The 21,721-nt window shown below is 37.5% G+C and overlaps 2 protein-coding genes and 1 long non-coding RNA gene across 3 annotated transcripts; all 3 read left to right on the forward strand.

The window, feature by feature from the left end:
- Positions 1 to 202: 202 nt before the first annotated feature.
- On the forward strand, positions 203 to 1,453 carry LOC113058708 (claudin-8-like). Its single transcript, XM_026226866.1, has one exon. It carries the CDS (start codon positions 236 to 238, stop codon positions 902 to 904), a length of 669 nt encoding a protein of 222 aa, XP_026082651.1. The 5' UTR covers positions 203 to 235; the 3' UTR covers positions 905 to 1,453.
- A 9,924-nt stretch (positions 1,454 to 11,377) lies between these two features.
- Positions 11,378 to 12,868, forward strand: LOC113058711 (uncharacterized). Its single transcript, XR_003278022.1, has 3 exons — positions 11,378 to 11,395; positions 12,058 to 12,131; positions 12,353 to 12,868. It is a non-coding gene; the product is annotated as an uncharacterized LOC113058711 (long non-coding RNA).
- A 1,345-nt stretch (positions 12,869 to 14,213) lies between these two features.
- LOC113058704 (claudin-4-like) lies at positions 14,214 to 15,581 on the forward strand. The gene has a single exon (XM_026226862.1). It carries the CDS (start codon positions 14,308 to 14,310, stop codon positions 15,115 to 15,117), a length of 810 nt encoding a protein of 269 aa, XP_026082647.1. The 5' UTR covers positions 14,214 to 14,307; the 3' UTR covers positions 15,118 to 15,581.
- The last annotated feature ends 6,140 nt before the right edge of the window (positions 15,582 to 21,721 follow it).

Here is a 21,721-nt window from a genome sequence, read left to right on the forward strand (position 1 = left end):
TCAATAAACAAGATAAATATCCTTAATGATAAGATATTTACTATTCTTTCTCACATCTTTCTGCATTTACAGGCTTCAGATAAACAGAAAGCCCCAGTGAAACGTAAGACACCTATAGTCTCGACACACCCAGAGAATGAGTCACACAGGAGCTGCGTGTTAGTATAATAGTGCTCCAACAGCACCAGGAAACAGATCAGAACTGACTGCTATATATGAGAAATCTGTGAAAGACATGTACGAGGAGCAGCTGAAGCACGAGAAGAGAAAGAGACGGGAATCTATGTGTTGCGAGGTGGTTGCTCTGGTCATCGGCTTCGTCGGGTTGATCGGGGTCGCGTCCGTCACGGGCCTCCCGATGTGGAAGGTCACGGCCTTCATCCAGGAGAACATCATCGTGATGGAGACGCGCTGGGAGGGACTGTGGATGAACTGCTACTGGCAAGCCAACATCCGAATGCAATGCAAAGTCTACGATTCTCTGCTGTACCTCCCGGCCGACCTCCAGGCTGCCAGGGGTCTCATGTGCGCCTCGGTCGCTTTGAGCGCCTTCGCCTGCATCGTGTCATCCGTGGGCATGCGCTGCACCCGTCTGGTAGACTCCCGTCCCAGAACCAAGCACATTGTTTTGGTGAGCGGAGGGTGTTTGTTTTTGGCTGGCTGCTTGACCACCATCATTCCCGTGTCGTGGACGGCTCACATAATCATCCGGGACTTCTACAACCCGTTGTTAATCGACGCCCAACGGAGAGAGCTCGGGCAGGCCTTGTACATCGGATGGGTCACTTCGGCTTTGCTCTTCACCGCTGGGGTGATCCTGCTTTGTCGACATGCACCACGCACCCAGGACAAAGAAGACTTGGCTCAGGTTCTGTATCGGGCCGGATCGGCTCCGTGTAACTAAAGCAGACCGCATATAGCCCGTCGGAGCTAAATCGTGATCGACCATGCCGTGAAATGACGTATTGAACCTTGATATCATACCAATGCGAACATGATTGAATATTAACCATTTCATGCACTGCCTGGCAAAAAAATACAATGAATCAGTTTTGACAAAAGTGCGCTACAATAGCCGGGTCTGAATACGAGCTAAATCGTGGCTACGCACAGCCTACACATATAACATGTAAAATAAAGTAAACCAAACAACTTGTAATCACGGTAGACTCTGCGTACATGATGGAATATCACAAGTTATTTTGCAAAAAAAAATACATTTATCCAGATTAAATGTTATTTGGGCTAAAAGTGGGTTACACATAGCTGGACTATATCTGGTCTATATTTAACCCAGACGTTGAAATGACGGCTATTGCTTGCTGGGCCCAGCAAGCAATTTTGCGTCTAATAGCCGTCTAAACACAGCCGAGACATCTAGGCTAAATCGAGGCTAATTTTGGGCTGTCAGTGAAAATCTAATAGACGTCTAAACATACCCCAGAATAGACAGCTATTGAATGACTACATATATACGTCTAATAGACGTCTAACCATTGCCCAAGAATAGACTAGTCATCAATTACACTACATATACATGTAAAAGACAACAAAATGAGGCATAAGGATTCTTTTCACTTAAATATAACAGGTTCTCATAAATGAAAATCCATCCAAACTAATTGAATATAAAGGGATTTATTTTGAACAATTATATAGACAACAACAACTTGGACAACATTCAAACATAAAAATGAACAAATAAAACATTGGAAAAATATGTAAAACAATTAATTTTTAAGAATTAACTGTTTACTTTAGATCCATAACTCCCACCCCCTGCCCTCCCTGGTGCTTGTTTGAAATGATTAGAAATAGCATTTTTTATTTCACATTCCGTAGCTGATGGAATCTGGTCATCACTGCGTCTGCCAAATGAGAAAAAGGAAAGAATTATTGCTCAAGAAAAACATTGTTGACAATCCTTTTTAACTAATTAGTCAATCACTTTTGCTAGGATGATTTAAAAGATAGAGTTAACAGAATATAGATTGAGACTATATAATTTATATCAATATAGACAATAATTTATATCAATATTATAATTAATATCTATAATAGAAAATTTTTGCTCGCGTAATGGTGATGCAATACGGCGTGTAACGATACGCGTATTGAACAATTCTGTACAAGGCATATATATATATATATATATATATATATGCTATATAGACACACACATACATATATATCTGAAATTTTCTTCTAGAATGTTCATTTTTATCAAGTTCATATATGCAAGTTCTGTAATTTCACTTAAATGGCAATGAAAATGACCTATTCATTTTCAGCGAGAGCATTAACTCGATCTCTCAAGCGACGCCATTCTCTTAGATATTTGGGATCCATAACTGCTGAATATGGAAATAAAATTAACATTATAATTGATTATGTAACACTGTGTTCTGCATAACTGTTCAGGGATCGTGGTCCCTTTAAATGATCGGAAAGCGTGATGACGTTACACGCCGGTCAGCGCCATTATTCTGTTATTCTGTTTTTGCTTAGAAATAAACAACACGCATTCGTGTGCTCAAAGTGAGAAGTTGTCTCTTGCAAATTACTGAAATTTTCCACATTGTAATCATTTACTCACTTTCACTTGGTTCCAAACCTGTATGGCTTTCTTCTGTTGAACACACACACAAAATATATTTTGATGAATGTTGGTAACAAGACATTTAATGGTAGTCATTGACAAGTGTTCTGTATATTCAATTGCCGTACTTTGTTGACTGATTGCAGGATAATTTGCAATAAACAGTGTCTTTAAATCAAATAAAGTGCACTCCCCCCACCCACAATTCCGTCCGGCCCGAGAATAGAACCCACAACCCTTCGATTGGGAGTCCAACCCTCTAACCATTAGGCCACGACTTCCCGAAGCATGGATGGATGGATGGATATTTTTTTTCATGTTGCACTATGCTGCTGTTAAATTTTATGTAAAGTTCTTACAAAATTTGCTTTAAATCAACTCTAATTTAAATACAAATATATACTGGTATCTTTATAATAATAAAAAATAGTAATGATAAGTTTCATAGTTTCATGCTTACCACATTCATTGAATTTAGATACATTTGCATTAACACGTGCAGGTAACATTAACTTTTTGGAGAAAAGTAGTACACTGCAATGTTAATGTTAAAATGTCACGGTTTCTACACATTATAACAGCTAACTAATTTAAACAATAAACATATCAAAAATAACACGCATACTTACAAGATCGAAGTAGAAATATGAAGGTTTTCACTCAGACTGTTGCTCACCTGTTGCTCTCCGAAAGCTGCCTCGTGTAAAATAAAATGGCGGAAATGTTTATCGCGAGATTTGGCTAAAGTGATCTAGTCGCGCAATCTTCTTCTTCTTCTGTTGAGTTTTATGGCAGTTTACAAACAAAGTGTATTACCGCCATCTGCTGGACTGAGGTGCAGTTCATTTTGGGTTTTTAAAGAAACTGAATAAAGCAAAAAAAAAAAAAAAAAAAAAAAAAAATTCTAAATCCTACATGCTAACTGTGTATCTTTGATGAATGCTACTATAGAGCTATTTATGCTTCCTGACCTGGGCTCTGCCAATAATGTTTCCAAGGAGAATACTTTCTTAGCTGTATTAACTGCCCTTTTCAGTATTTCTCTTTCCCTATTAAACCTTCTACATCTTAAAAGGACATGCTCCACATCTTCTCTCTCTCCACAAACCTCACAATTCCCAGATGGATGTTTCTTTATGATAAATAAATTGCTATTTAAACCAGTGTGTCCTATTCGTAATCTGTTAAACCAAACCTCCTCCTGCCTATTTGTGTAACTGGTCCTTTTCCTTGATATATCTTGTTGTAATTTATATAAATGTCTACCCCTCCTCTCCTGATCCCACTCAGACTGCCACATTGCATTCACTTTTTGTTTGATTATTACCTTTAGGCCTATCTCTGACTTACTAAGTAGAACATTTATTTGAATTTCCTCTTCTTTTGTTGCCTCTTTTGCAAGTTTGTCAGCTTGTTCATTCCCTTCTATACCTTTGTGTGCGGGGACCCATACAAACTGCACTATTGTTCCCTGTTGATTAACTGTAAACATGATTTGATTGATTTCATTCAGGAGGTCCTGTCTACACCCTGATTCCCCATTCTGAATAGATGTTAATGATGACATAGAATCAGAGCAGATAACAGCTTTAGGGAGCCTAGCCTCTTCTAGCCATTGCAATGCAATGATAATGGCTACCATCTCCGCAGTATAGATAGATAAATGATCAGTAGTTCGCTTTTTGATATATATCTCTGATTCAGGAATATACACCCCAATTCCAGTCTTACCCTCAGAATCCTTTGATGCGTCTGTATATATTTTTGCAGTATTGTAACACATATTCTCAATATACTTTTGTTGACCCTGGGAGAACAAAACAACCAAGGTGGGGTTATTGCCAGAGGCAAGGTCTTGCTACAATGTATATCCTCTATCTTTAACTGATTTGCTAATCTGTTGGCATCCCACCCAAAGCTACATATCTGCGATCTCCCATATTCCCAACACTCACTTAGGACTTCCTTAGTAGGGTGTGATGCATTATGTCCTTTTAAATTGATCCAATAAGCCATACACAATTTCAGGCGCCGGAGGTTTAATGGCATTTCTTCTGTCTCTACTTGTAGCGCTGGTACAGGAGATGTTCTAAACGCCCCACTACATATTCTTAGACTTTTTAGCCTGCATTCTGTCCAGTTCTTTGATTTGTGTCTTTGATGCAGATTGGTACACAATACATCCATAATCAAATACTGATCTAATCAAAGCAATATAAATTCTTTTAAGGGATGTTCCTGAAGCTCCCCATTTGTACCCTGTTAAACATTTCAATACATTATTTCCCTTTTTACATTTTTCCAACATTTTTTGGATATGTTCCTTAAACGTTAATTTTACATCAAGCCACACTCCCAGGTACCTAATAGTATTAACTTGCTTTAATAGTTGTCCATATAGCTTTAGTTCTACATTAGGGTTATTTCTTTTCTTTGAAAAACAGATAACTTGTGTCTTTTCCACTGATAAATGAAAACCCCATTCAAATGCCCATTTTTCAACCTTGTTAATAGCTAGTTGCATCTTAGCTGTAATGTTTTCTATATTACTCCCTCTTACCCACAAAGCTCCATCATCAGCATATAATGCTCTGTTTATTCTCATATCTTCTATTGACTCAAATATGTCATTAATCATTAGGTTGAAAAACACTGGACTACACACACTGCCCTGAGGTGTCCCATTTTCTACAGAATATGTCTTGGAAACATTAACCCCAACTCTGACTTCAATTGTTCTGTCTTTTAAAAAGTCCCTAATCCAATTGAACATCTTCCCACCTATGTTCATCCTATTCAGCTTGATCAATAATCCCTCCTTCCATAGCATATCATATGCTTTTTCTATATCAAAAAAGTAGCCAGAACTACTTCTTTATTATTTTGTGCTTTCCTTATCAGATTCTCCAAAGAAACTACAGGGTCCATTGTTGTTCGACCACTGCGGAACCCGCTCTGATGTTTAGAGAGTAGATCTTTCTTTTCAACCTCATACGTTAACCTCCTAACCACCATTCTTTCCATTATTTTACATAAATTCGACGTCAATGCAATTGGTCTATAGCTTTTAACTTCAGTCCTGTTCTTTCCTGGTTTCCCAATAGGAACCACTACAGAGTGTTTCCAACACAAAGGTAATTTACCTTGCTCCCAGATCTTGTTATAAAGTTTTAGAATTACACATTTGGCTACATCATCTATCTCCTTAATCATTTTGTAGCATATACCATCCTTCCCTGGTGAAGTATTCTTGACCCCATTTAATGCTCTCTTTAGCTCAAATAAAGTAAACTCCTTATCAAGTACGCTCTCACTATCTACCTTTTTCCCTAGAAATCCTCCATGACTTTAACCCTCCATGATACTTCTCCATCTGTTAAGTTTTTTGAGCTATGAACCTTGACAAACCCTTTAGCAAGCATCTCAGCTTTCTCCTGATTAGTCACTGCCTCAACTTCATTATTTTTAATCACAGGTATAGAGAATTCCCTTCTCATTCCTCCCATTTTCCTAATCATGCTCCAAACATCCCCCACTTTAACTTCTGCCCCAATCTTACCACAAAATTCACACCAATATTTCCTTTTTGCCTCTCTTACAACTTGTTTAACCTTTGCCTGTGCTCTTTTAAATTCTATTAAATTTATATATGAATGGTTTGACTTTACATTTCTGAAGGCTTTATTTCTGAATTTTACTGCTTCCTTGCATTCATCTGACCACCAAGGTACCATTTTCCTTTTCCTCATTCCAGAAGATTTACCAATAACCTCCTCCGCTGCCTCACACAATACATTTGTTATTTTTGAGTTTAATTCATCAACATCACAACTCCTATCTGATATTATCTCCATCATCTTACCATTCACTTTATAACTATACAACCCCCAATTTGCCTCTCTCATTTTCCATCTTGAAAACCAGTTATCTTCTAGACACAATTTTTGATTCCCAACACTTAACCAAATAACATAATGATCGCTGCCAAGAAAGCTTTCCTTAACCTCCCACTGACTAACCCCTGCTATCTGATCAGATACTATCGTAAGATCTAACGCAGATTCTGTCCCATGATATGCATCAAATCTAGTACATCTTCCATCATTTAAACATATTAATTTATTGTCATCCATAAATTCCTCAATAGTACTTCCATTTTCATCCACTTTTGTTCTTCCCCACAGAGTGTTGTGAGCATTAAAATCTCCACATAATATTACCTTTCCATTTTCGCCCTCATACATCCCATCTAGCATTTCTCTCACTATTTTTTTACAAGGATTATAAAAGTTGATGATTTTAATCTTAGCTATCCATATATCCACCAGGACTACTTCTACATCTACCAGCACATTCAATTCAATATTTCTATAATTTATCCCCTGTTGAATAAATGTAGCCACTCCACCTCCTGTAGTGTCCCTGTCTTTGCGCACTACTGTATATCCATATATAATGAAATCTAGTGTTGGTTTTAACCATGTCTCCTGTATACAAATAATATTGGGTTTGACTTCTAATTCCTCAATAAAATTCTTTAGCTCCTGACCATTAGCAATTACACTTCTAGCATTCCACTGAAGAATGGACAGAGTCATAATGTTTGTGACTCCTCTCGTCCAACTTCGGCTAGTAGTAAATCATTGATGCTATCTATAGTTATTTCCCCACACCAATGTATTTCTGCGCTGCTTTTATTATGATTTTGATTTTCTCAGTTTTGCTTGTTGTTTGAGCAGAGCAATTGATAACTTCTGCTATGAAGGCTATAAACTTTACATTGTCCACTGCGATATATTTTGACTTAACCTCTTTTCTGGTCTGTCTAATTTCCTGAGAGTACCATTGCTGATTCTGTCCAGATATTCCGGGACCAACTCCTGCTGTTAACTCTGCTTCTTTTTTTCCTTTAACTTGTTTAATTGCTTCGGCATATGTTACCTTTCCCTCTACTTTAATTCTCTGAACCTCTACTGCGCGTTTGTGCATCTCACACCCTTTGTACGCAGCACTGTGCTCTCCTCCACAATTGCAGCATTTAACTTTAACACCTTATCATTTACCATACTCATGGTCCTCCCCTCCACACTTGCCACACCTGGCTTTTCCTCTACATACTGCTGCTATATGCCCATATTTTTGACATTTAAAGCATCTGAGTGGGGGTGGGATGTACACACGTACTTGGTAGCTCATATATCCTACCCTAACTCTTGTCGGTAACGTCTCCTCTCTCATGGATAACAGTATGGATAAACTCTCCTTTTTAATCCCGTTTTTATTATACATTAACCTCTTCACTCTTTCTACCTTAGCTCCAGTCACATTACTCATAATCTCATCATTAGTCAACTCAGTTGGGACCCCTGTGATCACTCCCTGCACTATTCTTTTCTTCTCCCATAATCCACACTTGATCTTCTTCCCCTCCAAGATCGTCATTTTAATCAAAAGGTCCTTTTGTTTGTTATCAACACATGTAATGATTAAACTTCCGTCTCTTAATGGCTTAACTGACACAGTTCCTACAGCGTTGTATAACACTTTTGATAGCTTCAATGGATTCAAAGAACATGGCGAATCAAACTGTAGTTTTACCTTTATTTCTTCCTGTTGTCTTACATTTCCTCCAGTGTTATGCTCACCTGACTTCAGAGATTTAGCATTTAAACTATTATCACTATTAGATCTTCTTTTCTTTTGTTTTTTCATAGAAATAACTTTCTCCCATCCACGATTTTTTTCTCCCGCTTCCTCCTTCTCCATCTCACTCTCACTCGTTTCTGCTACGTCACATCCTCCCATTACCGTAAGTCGGCGCATCAACCCAGAACGCACCTCAGTCCCCACCTCGGGCGCAGCCATGTTCGGTCCTCCCCATAGACAGTAAAAGAAATGGACACAGCGACCCCATTGGAACTCAATTGAGACGAATGAAGCCCAGTTTTAGCGTTTTTTAGCACTTCCGTTTCTGACGCGCAGACTCAAACGAAGCTTGATGACGTGAGCAACCTGTCTGGCAGATGTAAATCTTCTAGTAGCTGTGCGTGCAAACTGCCATCGTTAATCTTGCAGAGACGGCGAGCTTGAGCGGGGAGTTCTTTGTCGTGAGTGAGCAGGAGTAAGTAATCTGATTAATTATTTTGTATAGTATTTTAAAATGTAACGCCCGTACGCCATATTAAGTTAATTGCCTGCGAGCTTCTCCTCCTGTCTGTACGGTAATGCGACAGAGAGCCGAGTGGTTATGACGCAATCGTTAGCCTATTTTTTACAAAAACTGTTTATACGGGGCCATAATGTAACATAGAAGGTAATGGAGCCATTTATACATTGTCGTGTATCTTTAGAAATAAATAATGGACAAACAGAGTCTTTAAACGCCTCAGATGTAAAGTTATTCGCTGTCAAAGTGACGCCAAAATGAATGGGAGTCAGTGGGAATGCTAACGCAAGTGAAGTTCTGCTAAAAGATGGCAGCCCCCACCCGACTTCAACTTCCGGTCGAGTTCCTTGCCCCTTGGTCCTCCCCTAGTCGCGCAATGGCATTAGTCCCAGTAGACATGTCTCAGTAGTATTTCAATTGTGCCATCTAGCGGTTGGGAAATGCAATTGCATTTGATTAGATATTTTTATCGTAGATTGTGTATGAATGTTTGACAGCAAATATATATTAAGCTGTGTAAGCGAAAACATTTCAAAGACTAATATTCTAGGTCGCTGGTCTGAATCTGGGCCAAGCCGTACGTATAGACCAGATTGCCTTGATTTCGGCAGGTGGGCTAAAGCAGACCGCATATAGCCCGTCCAATTCGGAGCTAAATCGTGATCGACCATGCCGTGAAATGACGTATTGAACCTTGATATCATACCAATGCGAACATGATTGAATATTAACCATTTCATGCACTGCCTGGCAAAAAAATAAAATTAATCAGTTTTGACAAAAAGTGCGCTACAATAGCCGGGTCTGAATACGAGCTAAATCGTGGCTACGCACAGCCTACACATATAACATGTAAAATAAAGTAAACCAAACAACTTGTAATCATGGTAGACTCTGCGTACATGATGGAATATCATACATCTCACAAGTTATTTTGCAAAAAAAATACATTTATCCAGATTAAATGTTATTTGGGCTAAAAGTGGGTTACACATAGCTGGACTGTATCTGGTCTATATTTAACCCAGACGTTGAAATGACGGCTATTGCTTGCTGGGAGAGGAAAGCAGGACTGACGGATCCTCAGTTGATTATATGACTGTAAATGTGAATATTAGTTTTTACATTCTTGATTTGAATGTGTATCCTCCTCGTATATATTATAAAACACTGTTTGTAATTTGCACAGACATAATATGCAATATACTGAAATTTTAAAACAGCAACACAATAAAACACAGCATTTAACTGTGGATCCGTGACTTAATGTTGACTCTGTGATATGATTGTGTTTGTTTTTCACATGTTTCCATTTTCAAATCTCTGTTTTGACTTGAATTGTATTAAATAAATGTGTAAAAAGAAGTGTGGATGTACGTGTTCCTGGTCTGTAGTCTTAAGATAGTCCCTTCCTGGAATCTACAATCATATTTTGTTGTTTTTTGGTCCAGTGATTGCGACACTGGTCAAACCAGTTGAGTGCTGTTCCAGTGTGTGTTAAAACGTCACACCCCTCATGCAAATTAACCAGCAGACATGAGCAACACTGACTGTGTGTTTGAGACCAAAAGAGACGTGTACATGTGATCTAAGATAATGATGTAATAAAATAAAAAACAATATGATCCAAATTCTAATTTCATCATGAAAATGAACTATATAAACTTGAAGTTGTCCAAATCACACAGAACCACGCGAGACCTCAAAACGATAAGTTATTGGCAATATGGCGGCGCAGAGTAGAATATTGATTACGTTTTAAGGGAGGCAGGGGTTTTAGGCAGGATTTGATTCATGATGTGTGTGTAGATATTAATGTTAGGGGACAATGTGAGATTCTACGTTTTAGTAGGAAAACGTATTATCTGACCCACACTCCGGAACAGAAGAGGGCGGTAATGCACCAATAAGCTGGATGCCAACCGCCGTTAAACTGGAAAGAAGACGAATATGACAGCTTGCTGTGAGCAAGGGGCAAGGAACTCGACCGGAAGTTGAAGTCGGGTGGGGGCTGCCATCTTTTAGCAGAACTTCACTTGCGTTAGCATTCCCATTGACTCCCATTCATTTTGGCGTCACTTTGACAGCGAATAACTTTACATCTGAGGCGTTTAAAGACTCTGTTTGTCCATTATGTATTTCTAAAGATACACGACAATGTATAAAGGGCTCCATTACCTTCTATGTTACATTATGGCCCCGTATAAACAGTTTTTGTAAAAAATAGGCTAACGATTGCGTCATAACCACTCGGCTCTCTGTCGCATTACCGTACAGACAGGTGGAGAAGCTCGCAGGCAATTAACTTAATATGGCTTACTAGCGTTACATTTTAAAATACTATACAAAATAATTAATCAGAATACTTACTCCTGCTCACTCACGCCAAAGAACTCCCCGCTCAAGCTCGCCGTCTCTGCAAGATTAACGATGGCAGTTTGCACACACAGCTACTAGAAGATTTACAGCTGTCAGACAGGTTGCTGACGTCATCAAGCTTCGTTTGAGTCTGCGCGTCAGAAACGGAAGTGCTAAAAAAACGCTAAAACTGGGCTTCATTTGTCTCAATTGAGTTCCAATGGGGTCGCTGTGTCCATTTCTTTTACTGTCTATGGCTGTGAGAGACAACGGTGAGAATCTTATTTTTTTTCCGAAATAATTATTTAAATTGAACTGTATAAGTCATTTTCATACAGTGGTATTCTTTTTGGAGTTAAGAATTTATTAAAACTAAGGCGTAAAGTAAGCAACATATAGGCAAAAGGTAAAAAGACGCCATCCCCAGGTATCACAGGCTCAGTCTGTCTGTGACCTACATAATATAGCATATTTGTGATTTAGCTGTAAACATGTTTTATAATGCATAACTAACAGGGTAGCTCCATTAAGTACACGACTCAATAGTAGATTTACATAAACTATATATACTTCTTTAAGACTAGTACTAAAATGTCTATTTATCATCTGCCTGGATAATGTTTGATAAGTATTGTAGATGAGCACATCTAACAGACATGAAACAGGTGTCTGAGTGATATGTGTGTGTGATATTGTGTAGAATTCACTTTTGTCAACACTGCTATAGATGAATGTGAGTCATGTAAACAAACAAATCTACATAAAGTAACTAAACATAAGTTATCTATTTTATTTGTCCATTTGCAATATTGATAATTTAAGGAACATTTGTGTTGGATAAAAAGTGAGTTACATCAGTTATTAGTTCAACATGTAAATGCAGTATATCACAGATATATAACAGAGGAGACTGACCCTTGTCTGGATGATACAGGGACAGATGAGACACACATGTGTTTATCTGCTGTAGAGTAACTGATGAAGTAATGCTACCATCAAAGGATTTGTGTAAGTACACTACAAAAATAAATGAAACATTTTAAATCTTAAGTTAGCAGTGCAAGGTTGTGGGTTTGAACACCAGGAAACACATATTAGGTAAAAACTGCACTGTAAGTCACTTTGGATAAATGTATAATTTATTTATATATTTGAACCACTTCAGTGGTTTAGCCCACTACAAAAGTAATAAATCATGTTCTTGTAAACTCTGTGTAAATGTTTTTCAGGTAGTCGTGCTCATGGGGTGCAGGCACACGAAAGTTTGGAGCAGACACAGCAGTCAGATTGTCCTGCACGTGTTCCCCTGCTCTAGCTTCAAGGTTGTGTGGTTCAGAGAGCCGTCATCAAGATCTTCCTCATCCTGTTGTTTAACGACATCCCCATTGAGAAGAGTGAGATTGTGAAGTGCAGCGGCAGAACTGTATCAGCTGTGTTCAGATGGCAGGAGGATGTTGGGTTCACCATCTGTAAATACTTGATTGTTAGAACAATAAGTTTGAATGAAGCTTTGTATCATGTGTTGTTGACTTTAGAGTATCAAATTAACAGTCTTCTCCAAAGATGAGATCTTCAAGCAGCTGATCGAAGTACCCTTTGTGCAGATATTGCAGAGTCGCTGTGAGGTGTTTGTGCACCTGACCCACTTTTTAATTATAATTGCCAAATTATTACATAAAAGATCATGGTAAGAGGTTGTATCTGATAATAAACAATCATAATGCCATAAAACAGTAAATAAAAAATGATGTGTTCATAGTATGAAATGCTATAAAAGAAAAACGTTTTTCACGTAAAATTATTTAAAAAATATTCAAGAGATAACGATTTTGGGTTTTCTAATAAAAAACAAATGTTTTAAGGATAACACTTGATCACATAAGTAGAGTTAACAATATATATATAAAAAAATCAACAGTATTGGCTACGTTCTTCAATATCAAGATAATTACAAATACAATAATTAAACCTGTCACTTATATCTTTTACGTTTTTGTGCTTGTTATAACTTTGTAGGTCACATGATCAACATAGCGGATGATGATATACAATTTGGATTCATATTTCATACATACGCATTTAGGCTGTAGAGTATAAACTCTTTTAGCGCTCCTTAAGTTAGTACTTATTGAAATTAAGTGCCTAATTAAAGGGTATGCGGTTTCGAACGCATCCCGACAAAGTCTCGTTTTGAGGTCTTGCGTGGTTCTGTGTGATTTGAACAAATTCAAGTTACGCCTCCTACTTCAAGTTACGCCCCCGTCTTGCAGTCTGCAGACAGACCCTTCTCAGCAAGATGCTAAATACTCAACATTCTAAAATCCTATCAGAACCCTAGCAACCACATAGTAACATTCAAAAAAAAAAAAAAAAGTTAGAATTTCTTATCAGCTGCATAGCAACCATACAGCAACATTCTACAAACCACTCACAACCCCTTAGCAACCATACAGCAACATGCTAAAAATCCCTCAGCATTAAATGGAACTACAAAAATGCTCTACTGTGAAAAGGTGCCATGCATCTGATAAGGGCTTCTAAATGTTTTTTTTGTTTTGTTTTGTTTTTTAAGAAGTTATTGTGCAGTTGCTTATGTTCTGAGTGGTACTGTTGCTACAGTATGTGGTTGTGTTCTGGGATTCCCATAGAAAACCACATAGCTACAGTACTTGCAAACAACCACTCAAATAGAATTGTTAAAATAACAAAATCTCTAGCGGTGCAGAAATGACACGCTTTACCTTTAACTAAATGAAAAACATCAACGTTAAGCCATCAGCTGACTTTACAGGAGTTCTTCTGAACTTATCAGACAGCAGTTTAATGAGCCACAACCCCAGTGGAGTTAAACATTGACAGCAGTCCAGAGTTGTTGTGTGTCTGAGTGTATCAGTAACCCCTTCAGCTGTGTTTCCTCACTTAACAGGATCCCTGACAGAAATCAAACCCTGCTGAGCAAACATCAACACAGCTACGAGCTCCTCCTCCTTCTCTAGTGACACAAAACCAGACACAAAGCCTCGCCGGGGGGATTGATTTCATAGCAACCAGCCCTGGCGTTCCCTCCCTCTCCTGAGCAAGAGGGCGGAGCCTGGGAACAGGTGAACACCTATCAGCTCCCATTCCAGCGGGATGCCAAACCTCACAGTCAAAACCAGTCCTCACTCTTCAGGCTCCTGGAATCATGGCGAACGGCGCGCTGGAGATCGTGGGAATGTGTGTGAGCCTGATCGGCTTCGTCGGGTTGGCGGCCAGCACCGGGATGCCGATGTGGCGTGTGACAGCATTCATCGGGGAGAACATCATCGTGATGGAGACCCGGTTCGAGGGCTTGTGGATGAACTGCTACCGGCAGGCCAGCATCCGGATGCAGTGTAAGGTGTACGACTCCTTGCTGGCTCTGTCCCCTGACCTCCAGGCTGCTCGGGGGCTCATGTGCTGCTCCGTGGCATTGACTGGGCTGGGTTTACTAATTGCCATCGCTGGGATGCAGTGCACGGCATGCATCCAAGGAAACGACCGGGCCAAGCGGATGGTTCTGATCATCTCTGGATGCATGATCCTATTGGGCTGCTTCTGCTGCCTCATCCCTGTCTCCTGGACCGGACATGTCATCATCCAGGACTTCTACAACCCGTTGCTCATCGATGCCCAGCGTAGAGAACTCGGGGAAGCGTTGTACATCGGTTGGGTGTCCTCTGCTTTCTTATTCGCTGGCGGGTGCATATTCACCTGCTGTAGTGGCTCCCTGGACGAGGGCCCGGATCCCAGGTACAAGTACACCAGGAACGCACCCATGGCTTATCAGCCACAGCCCGTGACCTATCACCCCCAACCGCACTTGGTGTACAGCCACCCGTCCGGGCCACCGTCATTCATAGAGCAGTCATACCAGCCATCCAGACAGCAGTCATTCATTGATCCGTCCAGACAGCAGTCATTCGTGCAGCCGTCCCGATATCCATCCACCCGCAGCGCCGTCGATTATATCTGAAATCCAGCTGGATGTTTCACTGGCCTGTGTATTTGTGTTTGTTTTTGTGTGTTAGAGAAAGATGGAAAGGATGGACTTCTAACCAAAAGGTTTAAAAAATATATATTAGAACAAATTTTAATGAAAATTAGACCTAAAAAAGTAGTATTTTTTTTTTTTCAAATATCTAAATAGGATGTTAAAGAACTGACTTTTAAACAAAGCTTTTAAAAATAAAAATAAAATAAAATAAAAAACAAGGGGAAAAGACTATTTAAACATATCCTCTTTTTATCACCGTTTCATTCTTGGGAATGTTTTTGACAGAATTGTTATACCATTTGCACTGTAGCAATTTAAATGTCTAAGTAAGAGAAGATGAGAAATAGAAAGGACAGACCTCTAACCAGAGGTTTGACAAATAGAAAAAAAGTTTTTAATTAAACAGAAAACTTTTAATGTAATTATTGTTACTACTTTGGTTTATTATTTTGTATTATTTAAGTAGGAGTATTTGTAGTATTAAGCAGCTATATATATATATATATATATATATATATATATATATATATACCTATATATGTATAACGTTTTAAATTGCTACATTTTAACAGTTTAAAACATAGCATCTAGTTATGCATTTCATTTTTTTTCTTCCCCAGTTCATTCTTTGAAGTGTTTTTGACAACATTTAAATATTGTTTCTACTTTGGCTTTATAAATATCTTAGTAGGAGCAGATATGAGATGGAAAGGACAGACTTCTAACCAAAGAAACAACAACACTGAAAAAACTGTAACATTTAAACAGTTTTAATGCAACAAAGTAAGTCATACCTTTCATTTTCCCCCCATTTTTTTAGGTTTTTTTTATATATATAAATATATATATATATATATATATATATATATATATATATATATATATATATATATATATATATATATATATATATATATATATATATATATAAATATATATATATATATATATTTAAACATTTAAATATGTAATTAAGAGAACATATTTTTGTTGTTTTATATGATTCATTTGTAAATACGGTTCATACCTCAGAACGTTATAAAGGATGCTACTTTACTAGTATTTTGTCTTACTTGGAAGCTGTCTAAAATAGAAACTTGTTAAAAGTTATAATATTCAGATATAATGTTTTTATTAAATATCAATGATTTGAAATCAATAAACAAGATAAATATCCTTAATGATTAGATATTTACTATTCCTTCTCATATCTTTCTGCATTTACAGCTAGTTTTAAAAGATTGTGTTCTGATTTCTGCTGTCTATTTGCACAGTAATAGTTCTCAGAAGAAATCTGTTCATCTAAATGCTTCAGAGAATGTGTTTTCTCAAAAAATCATGAGGTTTGAGTTCCAGGCAGGTGCTGAATTTGGTGGTTTAATGCATTCGGGATCTCTGTGCCCTGTGGCTTCAGATAAACAGAAAGCCGCAGTGAAACGTAAGACACCTATTGTCTCGACACACCCAGAGAATGAGTCACACAGGAGCTGCGTGTCAGTATAATAGTGCTCCAACAGCACCAGGAAACAGATCAGAACTGACTGCTATTCTGATGAAAACTGAAGAAGCTGCTGTAAACTTTTAACTGCGTACTCTCAGACAGACTGAGGTGTGAGACTTTTACTGGGATCTATGTTATAATCATTTTGGTTTTGTTTTTGTCAAAAATATGACACACTGAATGAATAAAAATATTAGTAGAATATTTATAATAAAAGACCATGGGATAAAAACAATAAAAATAATAATGTTTAAATAAATGTTTTTCTAACACAGCATTGGTGAACTTTGCTGTGATGTATTTTAAGGGATCATAATCAAAAAAAATTTTTAGTATTGTTTATTGTATTGTTTTTAAAAAAAACTTTTTTAAATTCTATTTAGCTTACATTTATTTTTAGGCCAGCTTTAACGTTAGTACTACTTCAGCTTAAACTCATATTATTTCAGTCCAGTTCAGTTATTTAGAATAACTTTGTTATTAGTTTTACATGTTATATTTGTTTTATTCCAGCTTTATTTCAATTAACAAAAAATATGTGTAATGGTTTTAGTTAATATTAACAATGTTGTCACAGGCTTAATTGTAAACTTAATGTAGGCAGCAAGTTGTCTGATGAGATTCTTTTGGTGTCATCCTTCATGAAGAATGCAATCCCAGAATGCATTGTGCACAGGGGCGGATCTACTGGGGTGGCATAGGGTGGCAAATGCCCCTGCTGCCACCCCAGTTGGCAGTAACGAATTGAAGGTAATGGCCAATTTGAAAATGTAATCTTTCAATCAATCTTTCGTGATTCGTGATCCCGCTCCGAACTCCCGAACTGATTCAAATGATTTGCGATCCCCAAACTGACTCAAATGATTCACGAACCCGCTTTGAACTCCCGAACTGACTCAAATGATTCGCGAACCCGCTCCGCTCTCGAATTGATTCAAATGATTCGCGATCCCGCTACGAACTCCCGAACTGATTCAAATGATTCGCGATCCCCAAACTGACTCAAATAATTGGCGAACCCTCTTTGAACTCCCAAACTGAATCAAATGATTCGCGATCCCCATAACTGACTCAAATAATTCGCGATCCCGCTACAAACTCCCGAACTGATTCAAATGATTCGCGATCCCCATAACTGACTCAAATGATTCGCGAACCCGCTCCGAACTCCCGAACTGATTCAAATAATTTGCGATCCCCATAACTGACTCAAATGATTCCCGATCCCGCTACGAACTCCCGAACTGATTCAAATTATTCGCAATCCCCAAACTCTAATAATTTACAAAGTATTAATATACTGTAATATTTTTGTTGTTGTTGTTGTTGTTGTTGCTATAAAAACAGACCTAAGCCATCAATAGCCTTTAAAATGGCTTAAAATGCATTATATAAAAAAATAATGAGGCAATAATGATTGGTTAATAATAACACTGTTAAAATACATAATGTAGGCAAATACAAAATAAACTATTTATGTACATGTTATTACAAATGCCATGAGATTGCTGCTGTTACATGTACAGGACGATCAAATCCTTGTTTAGGCTACTGACCAAACATTTAATTCATATTCACTTAATCTTTCATTTTTGGCCACCTTTAGATGACACAGGCTTTATAATTTCTTCAACAAAATACGTGCATATCACAACCCTTACAAAAATAAACCATGGTTTTATCATAGTAAAACTGCTTAGTTTCCTTTTGCATGATTTCTGAATGCTTGAGACTATAAAATAAATTAGAGTCATAATAAAGTTATAGCCACAGGTAAATGTCGAGAGCTACAATTGTGATTTGTAAATAATACTATTTATTCATTGAGTTTTTTTATTTTATTACAAAAAATTGAGTTTTTTAGTTTTTCACCCCTATAGAAGGTGTTTTCTTCCATCATCATATTTGAGGAAGGGGGCACAACAATAAATCCTGCTTATGGGAACCCTTAAGGTGTTGTTATACACATCTCTGGGAATGTGTGCTCTACTACACACACACACACACACACACACACACACACACACACTGAAGCACGCGTGGTGTTTTCAGTTCTTCACTATATTGATGCATGATAAATGCTACACATTTACCATCAGTGCGCTATGAGAGAATTTCACCATTTCATTTGATAAAACTAATTGTGCCTATAATGTTTATTTATTAATTATTATTGTCAGCTAATAAAACCTATACTTCAGAGACCATATTCATATAACATCTAAGGCTAAATCTAGCTCTTGACTGGTTGAGTTATATGGTGGTTAAAACTAAACAGTAAAAAATCAGTCTCCCCATCTGTAAATGGCTGTTAAAATCTTGTTTCTTATAATAAATTGACATATGGATAACACTGAACCTTTTATAATGCTCTTAATGACATGTCGATGCATACTGTATGCATTAGTGAGTGTGTGGTGCTTATGGGGTATGGTCACTTATTCCTTATATGAACTGTTTCAAATGCAAGACATTGATTGCATGAGATTAAGTTTGTAAATGATAGCCTGTGCCCTTTTGTAGTGTGCACATATACTATTTATCATCAAACTGTGATAACTGTGACTAAATTCAGTATATATATACGTCTACCATATGTTGTCACCCCTCAAAAATTCCTGCCCCCTTCTTGCCACCCTATCAATATTTCTCTAGATCCGCCCCTGAGAGGTGACATGCACAGTGTTGGCCTCTGTTCAAGTGGCCAATGCAAAGTACAATCTATGATCAACACCAGGCAGACGTGACCCAGACTATACATCTGAAGTCATTGGTACAGCTTTTGTGTTTTGGATAAGCAACCAAATATAGTTAACAAAACTGTAGATTGCTGCCTAGTCATTGACTATCCACTCTATTTTTAACCTTGTCGAAAAAAACAGCATATGCTGGTTAGGTGTGTTTTAAAGCTGGGATGCTGGTTTGAGCTGGTTTAAGATGGTCCTTTGCTGGTTAATACTGGTCCTTAGCTGGTCATGTGCTGGTCTTAAGCTGGTCGGACCAGTTTAGGTGACTGACCAGCTAATCATCCTCAACCAATCAGAAGACAGCCATGTGATAGCTTTCACAAAGACAGTTTGTCATTATTTTTAAGTTGTATAATCACATAAACCACACTCTCTCTACACTGCTATGTGGACTGCTCTATTTAATCTACAGTAGGAACAACATGTACTACATTAACTCACCTGTGTTTTGCTAACAGACTCCAGACCTCTGGATTTGGACACTAAATTGCTGTCCAACAGGATTATCTGTGTTCGGAGTGGAGTCATTCATTTGAGGATAGTTTGCTGTCATCTGAGGAGATGTTCATCCAGGACAAGAGCTGAGCATTTACATAATTTAATGTAGATGAAAGAGTGTCTGTTAAAGGAATGCCAGCGGCACTAAGTGCAAATAGCAATTAGATACTATTTACATAAAGTGAAAATGGTATATTTTCTTAGGGATGGATGATATTTACACTAAGTGCAAATACCCATAGAGACTATTTGCACTAAATGTAGAGAGCAATAGATTATATTTACACTATGCTATAAATGCAGGATTTTCAGCTATTTAAATTACTTATTGCAAATAGAAGCAATTATCTGCACCTCAGTATTATAAAAAAATAGTACATTATAAAATCAGTATGCAGTAATAATGTATTGAGTGTAAATTATAATTTTAAGTCAAATTATTAAATGAATGCCACCTTGATTGAGACATTAAAGCCCTCCCTACACCTACCCTAACCTTATCCTGCTACTTTATTTTCATCTTTTGTGATTATTGCCTTCATTTATATTGAAAATAAATGCCTTTATGATGTGATTTGAAAAGGGAGAAAAAAGTTTGGTAAACGGCGGATCCGAACCTGGGTCGATTACGTCAAAAAGAGGTTTGCTACACCATCATGAGACTGACATTATCCTTTTTTCATTCAAAAGTATCACTTACACAATTAACAACAGTAATATTTTGTAATATTATTCCAATAGAAAATAACCATCATTTAAATTTATTGCTGTGATCAAAGAGGAATTTTCAACATCATTATTCTGGTCTTCAGAGTCACAAGATCCTTCAGAAGTGATTCTCATATCATGAAATGTTTATGATTAATATCAGTGTTAACAACAGTTGTGCTGCTTCATACATTTCAAAGTTATAAGTTTTTACTGTAATTTTTGATCAATTTAATGCATCCATGCTAAAAAAAATGAATAAATGTGTTCATAGTCAAAATATGAATTTACAAATAAATCATTATGATATTAACAATATTTGCAATGCAATGGAATGTTTAGAAATAACAATAATATATACTGTCCGGAACACTAAAGCAAATAGATACACAACCATGCATCTTAGAGCAAATGTTTTGAAGCATAAAAAGATTTTGCACAGTATTGTAAATCCCAAATATTTTTATAGGCTTTCATTATAGTAGATATTTATGCAGCTTCTTTTAAAAGTGTAAAACTGCCTAAATTCTGTTTGCATTTAAAAGCATTTGTCTGGTGCTATTAAAAACTTGACAGATTAAATGCAAAAAGCATCCTACGCCAAAGGCCTCCCAGGTGTATTGCGAAACTGAAAATGTTTGTTCCTCTTTAGGAAAGCTGATAACAAAAGCGTGAGGTCACTGAGGGTTGAAGGCAAGTGTGACCTGAGCATCATCGGTCTGATCGGCGCAGGGGTGATGCAGATTTTAGCATCTGTTGGGTAACTAGTGCTTTTCTGTTGGCCTCTGGAATTATATTTCTCTATCATCACATTGGTTCAAAATCAGGTTCATTAAATGCTCGCGCACCAGCTAACAAACCCATTTTAAACCACTTCCAGACCTTTAACTCTATAAGACAGCAGCCTTTGGTACAGACTCAGAGCAACAGTCCTTCCGTCCAATTTCAGCTATGCCTTTACGCTCTCTAGTGGTCAACATTCACCCTTCAGCATGCAGCCGCTGACCACAGCGAAAGACAGTCAGAGCGGTCAGAACCTGACTACTACGGCAAACTTTTGTCAACCTTTTTCATTCCGAAGCCCCCTATTGTCAAAGACAATATTTTCACATTTTATAATTAATATTCT

This window comes from Carassius auratus, chromosome 40 (assembly GCF_003368295.1).
Source record: "Carassius auratus strain Wakin chromosome 40, ASM336829v1, whole genome shotgun sequence".
Taxonomy (NCBI): Eukaryota; Metazoa; Chordata; class Actinopteri; order Cypriniformes; family Cyprinidae; genus Carassius; species Carassius auratus.

What these genes read in the sequence shown, in the direction of transcription:
- LOC113058708 (XM_026226866.1), top strand. Translation starts at nt 236, where the DNA reads ATGTACGAGGAGCAGCTGAAGCACGAGAAGAGAAAGAGACGGGAATCT.
- LOC113058704 (XM_026226862.1), top strand. Translation starts at nt 14,308, where the DNA reads ATGGCGAACGGCGCGCTGGAGATCGTGGGAATGTGTGTGAGCCTGATC.